Source organism: Kryptolebias marmoratus, linkage group LG16 (assembly GCF_001649575.2).
Source record: "Kryptolebias marmoratus isolate JLee-2015 linkage group LG16, ASM164957v2, whole genome shotgun sequence".
NCBI lineage: Eukaryota > Metazoa > Chordata > Actinopteri > Cyprinodontiformes > Rivulidae > Kryptolebias > Kryptolebias marmoratus.
Genome location: NC_051445.1, coordinates 2465047 through 2472128, shown reverse-complemented (window position 1 = coordinate 2472128; position 7082 = coordinate 2465047). Strand labels below are relative to the sequence as shown.

General features: G+C 41.6%; 1 protein-coding gene across 2 annotated transcripts in view; it reads left to right on the top strand.

The window, feature by feature from the left end:
• Window positions 1-7082, top strand: part of znf385d (zinc finger protein 385D) — an 83937-nt gene that overhangs the window by 57352 nt on the left and 19503 nt on the right. For both annotated transcript variants that reach the window (XM_037980318.1, XM_037980317.1), the window contains one exon: window positions 6410-6578. In XM_037980318.1, coding sequence (XP_037836246.1) covers window positions 6410-6578 — 169 coding nt within the window. The remainder of the gene's footprint in view (window positions 1-6409; window positions 6579-7082) is intronic.

Here is a 7082-nt window from a genome sequence, read left to right as displayed (position 1 = left end):
ATCAGATGAAGGTTTCACAGATCACACACTTGGTTTTAAATGTTCTGCAATCAGTGCAGAATAATCTGCTCCAGGTTTGAAGTGTCTAGGTGTTGTAGTTTTTTAACTAGAGGAGATTAAAGATGCTGAAGGGAGGGAAAAATTAGCTGGAATCGCCCTTTAGCCATTTTGCGAATCGGAAACCAACTTCAGCTTCGTGGAATTGAAGGAGAATATTTTATTCAGAGATATTTGTTGTACAGTTTCACAAACCAATAAACTAACAGATTACAGAATAAAACTAAACGGTAACGATCGCAGAGCAAATCTAAGTTAACCAAAAAAAGGAAGCTGAATGTGTCACGATTTGAGTTTTTGAGTCATTTTTCTGTATTTGTGAGCCTTGAGTTCAGTTTTTTTCTTTCTTTTCTTGTTAATTCGAGGATTTGGATCTTTAACCCCCGGGGTGAGTCAGTAACCCGCCCGCTCTGGTTCTGTTAATCACCCCTGAATGAGAAGTGATGGGCGCCAAAAATAAAAGCCACAAATAAAAACATCAAGTTGAGAGAAGGAAAAGGTGACGGAGAGCCTGCAGGAGTCAAGCTGCAGCTTTGGAGAGCCGCAGGGTGTCGGTCACCTCGTTGGCTTTTCTCTGGGCTCCAAATGAGGCCAAGCTATCCTCCATCTTTGCACGCTGTTTGTGTTTTTAAAATAAAAAAAACTTGCCTGTCCTTACATCTGAACAGAAGGAGCTCATTAGCATATTTTCTGCACGCTCCGGCTCATAATGTGATGAAATGCACGATGTGCTAATAACTCGCCGGATCTAACCGAGCGACGGGCGCCTAACCAAGCAGATGGGTTTCAATTTCCACCTTCCACCCCGCCTTGCCCCTCATTTCCATACGGTTCTGGAAGTAATCAAGAAAAGGTTTGAGAAAAGAAACTGGCGGCTGCTGAAGAAAGCATCCCTAACCGGCGTGGCGTCACGGCCCCCTTTCATTAAACCCTAATCAATCCGGTTTGGATGCTGAGCGAGTTACTGATTACTCAGGATGAGATTAATATGTTTTACACGGGAATGGCTCATATTTACAGCTCATTAGCTGCTAATTTTAAAGCTTCGTCGGGAAAACGGAACCTGTGTTTAGCTGCCAGTCGGCCTGAAAACATCCTGAAGGAAATCCAATCAAAACTCAGAAAGATCTGCATTTTCTTTTCTCCAGATTATATTCGCTGTAGTTAGATTCTCCTGTAGTGGCAGCCATGATGGTTTCTGCCACCATTTTGGCACATGAACATATATGCAGGAGAGGTTGTAATATTTATTTATCTTCTTAGAAATCCAAATAAGACTTTCTTTGGGTCTGGACCCGGCCTGCAGTCCGACCATCATGGTTTCCTCTGAGGCAGGATTTTAAGACCAAGTCTGTAAACCGGTCAAAGAGCCGCAGCTGTGAGGAAGAAAAGGTTTTTAAGATGTTTCTGTTTATGAGTCTGGGTCATAAACTTGGCTCGAGTCGGTTTACGACCCTTTTATCAGTTTGTAAAACGTCTCTAAAGTCAACAATGAATAAATAAAATGAAGCACGATGAGTGGCAAAGGAAGCTGCTGCAAAATATCCACCTAATAAAACTCATTTCTGCAGAGATTTTTAAATCAGGAAACAAATATTTATAAATGCATTAATGAGTCGATATAAAGTCGGTTATATTTAACATTTCTTCATCTTTGTGTTGATGTCTCCTGTTTTTTCAGAGCATTTTTACTCATTTTCTTTCCCACAGTTTATGTTTTAACATTTATCTTTCCAAAGTATTTTCAGTTAAGTAGATTTTTTGCCTAAAATAACTTAAATACATCAAAAACGTTTACTATTCATTAAAAAAATGTTATTATGGCACTTATTTGTTGTATTTTTAATCCTTTATGTTCTCCAGGCGTCGTTTTAATAAAAACTAGACAGAAATGATCTTTTTACAGGTAAGAAGCAAAGAAAAGATGAATAATTATAACAAAAAATACAGAGAAGCTCAGAAAAAGTCTCATTTCTCGTCTCTGCAGGTTTCCTCCGTTGTTTAAACCTCATTAAACAGCCTCAATTTTTAATTTTTTGGGCTGTGAAAACAATTTCTTAACACCCCGGATGCCTGAAGTCTTTCCCAGCCTAAAACAACGACACCTTTATCACATTAATAACCTTTTTGTTCTGTTTAAACCCACCGATGAGTCTGAGAGTCGATTCAACTGTTTAAACTCACTAAGGAAATAAGTTTTTCTGATTCTTCAGCGAGTCGATTTGCATTTTAGCCACCATAGGAGCATTTTCACAAAGAAAACGTGTAAATTAGGAGTTAAACGAAAGTCTGTTGACGGCCTCTAAACTCCAGGATTCCTCAGATACGATCAGGAGGCAGTTCTCCTGTTTACCACACCAGAGTCAGTTTGCAAACATTAAACCTGGTTCAGATCATTTCTGTGGCGTTTGAGGATCTCAGGGTTTCTGTCCAACGTTTACAGCCGAGATGAGAGTCCCGAGGTCATGGGTTCTCACCTGGAAAAAGGTGGAACGCTCCCTCCGGGTCGGAGCTGGAGGAGGGGTCGGTGCTCCTGAGGGACGGACGATCGGCGTTACCGAGGGCCGTGTTCTGGTCTGCCGAGGTGAAGAAAGAGACCCTGAAGAACAAGATCCTGGATCCGGGTTCAGCCTGACAGATGGAGGAGGGGGGGAGGAGCGGCTCCTCCTCATCAGAAGGAGTCAGCTGAGGTGGCATCTGGTTAGGACGCCTCCGTCTGGAAGGACCAGGGAAGACCCAGAACTCTCCGGAGGGATTCTGGAAGCACCTTGGGATCCTCCAGGAGGAGCTGGACCTCCTGCCTGAACACAGATAATGAACGGATGAATCAATAAAATCCCCTAAAAGTCTGAAATGTTGTCCAGGAGGTCGTTGAAGGAATGCAAATCGCCCGCCGCCTCGCTTTAAACAGAAACCTCATGTGATCGTTTAGTGTTGAGGATGACTCTCAGCTACTACCACGCTGAAATTTAGCTCCGTATCTGTGAAATTAGCCGATTTTTGTGTTTTATTTTCTGATCAAACTGCAGATCGGTCTGAATAAAGCCTCTTCTTTTAGCAACACGTCGGCAGATTTTCAGCTCCTAAAGCAGAAAGAAATAAAAAGTTTCATCTTCCTTGTTCCTCAGTTTGATCACTGAGGCTTTAAGGGTCAAATAAGTTGTCAGGAACACAAGCTGGGATTATTTCTCTCTTTAATAATTAGATTATTTTAAATTTTTAGTCTTTTTATGACTCAATATGTGACTTATTTCTCCCAACAAGCTTCTGTCTCTGTTTCACTGAGAGCTTATTCATTTATTTATAGTTTCCTACAAAAATATCAATGTCTCCGCTTTGCCTTTGTTCCTGAATCTAAATCTCGCCTTGAATTATTTCTTTTTACGCTCCTAATCCAACCCCCACAGGAACAATCCGTGCAGGAATAATTAGTTTTATTCGGGGGGGAAACAGAAATAATTCTCAGCAGGAAGCAGGTGCCGGCTGCTTGCTTGTTGCAGGAACATTTATTTTGAGTTCATTTTAATCTGGTTTGGAAATCGTTCGATTTTTCGAGTCACACGTGTCTCAGAGGAAGGTGCAGCCTCTTCCCACGGTCCTCCTGGTGAAATCTAATCCCTGCCATGAGGCGAGAACGACCTCCAGGTCCTCTAACCGGCCCGAACTCAGCCTCTCCGAGCCTTAAAACAAACTCATTTCCATAATTTGGATCCTCATGGCCGCCCCGACTGCGGCGGAGCGTAAACACAAACTGTACCCCCTGAATCTGGGTCGTAAAGATTTATGACCGGCTAAAAAAGGTGCATAAACTCAGCAAAACAAATAAAACTAGGAGACAACTCCATAAATAAAAAAAAGTAAAAACTACAGCTAAAAAAAGCAAAAAAAAAAAAAAAAAGGTAGGAAAACTTTTAAAAGCTGATTAATTCTTGGTTAAAACTCTTAAAAAGTTATTAAATCATAAACTTTAACAACTCTTTAAAGTTTTAATTATAACTACAACTGAACTGAATGTTTTTTTTTTATTATTATTTCAGAATATTTGTTTGTTTTGTGATTTCCCATCGTTTCCAAAACATCAGTTTTGGAGATTAATTCACATTTTTATGTAAACTAAATAAAAATCTAATTTACTTTTATAATATTTCAGCTTAAACTCAAATCATTCACAGAACTGGTTTAAATTAAAGACGTGTGAAGATTTATTAGGGTTTTAAGGTCTTTTATTTGTAAAAATATGACTTATTAAAGCAACAGTTCAGCTCTTTTGAACTGTTTGTTTTCTCAGAACAAATCCAAACACTCTGGGATGTTTTTAAGGTTTTGTTTGTTTGCAAGAAGAACTCACGAACAGATTCTGATGAAACTTTCAGGAAATCTTCGGCTCGTCACAAAAAAAAAAAAAAACGAGCAACATTTTGGTTCTGATCCGGATTGGAGAGTCGTTTGAGTCACGTTAAGGACTCGGCAGAACCCTACGCTCTCCGAGGGCTTCCAGTTTTTTCTGTTTTTAGCTTAAAGACGAAATTAAATAAAATCTTAGCGCTCCTTGAAGGAATGCATATCGCCCGTCGCCTGAGAAATTAAGCAGTTTCAGACTTTCTGGTCAAATCTTGGCAATAAAATTACACAGGATTGACTCTCAGCTACTACCACCCCGAACTGTAGCTCAGTGTCTGGAAGAACGTCTGAGCTGTAGCCATGTTTGTTTGACACAGTTGATTAGCCTTGGCGGCCATTTTGAATCGTGTTAAGACCGAAAGTAGCTCAGTTGTAGACGTTCATGAACCGATTATTTCCTGAGAGTTTCATTAAAATTCGACCTTTAGTTCATGAGATATTTTGCTGACAGACGGACGCAGCCATTACAGTTCAGAGGACGTGTTTGGGATCGGTCTCAGCTACTACCACGTGTAGCCATGTTTGTGTTTCCCAATAAGGGGGACTTTTAAGAAAAAATGAGTGATTCCAGTTTTAGTTTAAATAATTCAAATTCCGGATGTGTTTTTTCCTTTTATTGCTCTAATGAAAGATAAAATGCGGAGCATTAAGCAGCCATCCACACACCTGATGACAAACCGTCTCTGCTACCTGCGGGCTGATGGATGATGAGTGAGACGTGCACGCCGTCTGAAAACAGAGACGCCTCCGACGCTTTCACGGGCCTCGCCAGCAAAACTGCAGAGGCAGCGATTTATGGCGACCGTAATGAAATGTCTTGTTTCGTCCGGCACACCTCAAGCCGACCTGGAAAACTCAGAAAAGAGCCGAACACTAAAAACACCTTTTTTTTACAAACACGTTAGTATTTTACAGTTTTTGTTTGTAATCCTGAGACAATACCCAGATCAGTTTAAGCCAGCGTGCATCCAGTGATTACGTTCTGTAAGTCTTAATAAAACTCGTCCTTCATGAGATATTTTACTAACAGACAGTCGACGTCGACTCTCACAGTTAATGTTTCATCAGATGATCTTTTGGGAATCAATCCTGGCCTCCGTCACGTCACATTTTAACTCAATGTTTGTAAAACTGACCATGTCTTCATGCTTGCTCGGATCGATTAGCTGTGGCGGCCATCTTGAGCTGGGTCGACTCCAGAAGTGGATCGGCCGCAGACGTTTCGCGGACCGGTTATTTCCTGAGAGTTTTGATTAAAGTTCGAGGTCGAGCGGCGGCCGCGCGCTCGTTAACGTGACGGACTTTAACGAGCCAGCTCAGTTCAAGATGGCCGCCACTGCTGGTTAAAGTAAAAACGGCTCCGACTCGGTCAGTTTCACAGACGTGGGGCTAAAATCTGGTGTGGAGGTAGCTGAGACAGTAACTCAGTCTGTTAGCAAAATATTTCATAAACAACTGGACGTATTTTAATTAAACGTTTAAGAATTAACCATCGGATGCACACCGACCACCACCTTTTGGGGCCAATCCAAGATGGCTGCCACAGCCAATCGAATTGGCAACATCATATAATTTGGCGTGGTGGCAGCGGAGTCATTTATTTTGGTATAAACGGTAAAAGGAGTGCTCGGTCTTTAACATAAACAGCTCTTATGGCACGACCCAGTCCAAGTCTTTTATTTTCTTTGGAATATAAAGTTTCCTCCAACCAATGTCTCTATTGTGAAAAATCATGTGAAAAAAGCTAAATCTGCCAAATTATCTGCAAACAGTAATAGAAAACAGAAATTTCCGGCCTGCAGAAGTGCTAAGTGGGCACGTTTCTGCCTAAAACCAACAAACAAAATGTACTTTTGGGGTAAAAAGTCGAGTTTGTTTCATATTTCACCCTGAGCCCATATTTAGCCGTTCTTGTCTGTTAAATCTGGCTCATTTGTTCTTTTCTTCCCAGAGCCAGGCCTTGGCCCACTACAAGGGCACCAAACATGCCAAGAAGCTAAAATCCCTGGAAACCCCGAAGAGTAAGCTCAAAGGCTCAGCGGTCACCAAGGAAACCGCCAACCAGGAGGTGGCCAAGGGCGTCAACACCTCGCACATCCCCAGCGGCACCGACAGGAAAGGTCTGTTTTATACAGCCGCTGCTCTTTGGTTGAATAAACCCTCCTGAGATTTATTGCTCAAAACTCTCGTTTACTTGCCTTGATCACATCGGCTCCGTGTTGGCTGCTTTGACTGAATAAATAACACATTAGGTTTTTAAACCTGCTTTCCAGCTTATAAAAGTGGTTTTTAATCATTTCAGTCGGTCCGTTTTGTTGGTGCAGCAGAGCCTTACAGCACAGATAATGTGGTGATTTTTAATTCTCCTAAAGAAGTTTGTGTCATTGATATTAACTTCCCTGTGCTCTCAGTGATAAACTGCAGAAATATGCAGTGTTCAGTTCTGTCTTTGGTGCCACAGATATGCTGTTCTGCTCTGATGGAGCCTTTCCAGAGGCTCTAATGCACCCCCATACCATCAGAGAGGCAGGCTGACCTCAGAACAGTTCTCCTCTTTGGTCCAGAGGAGACACATCTGTTCACATCTGGCTTCTTCTTTGCCTGATAGAGCTTTAAGCACCATT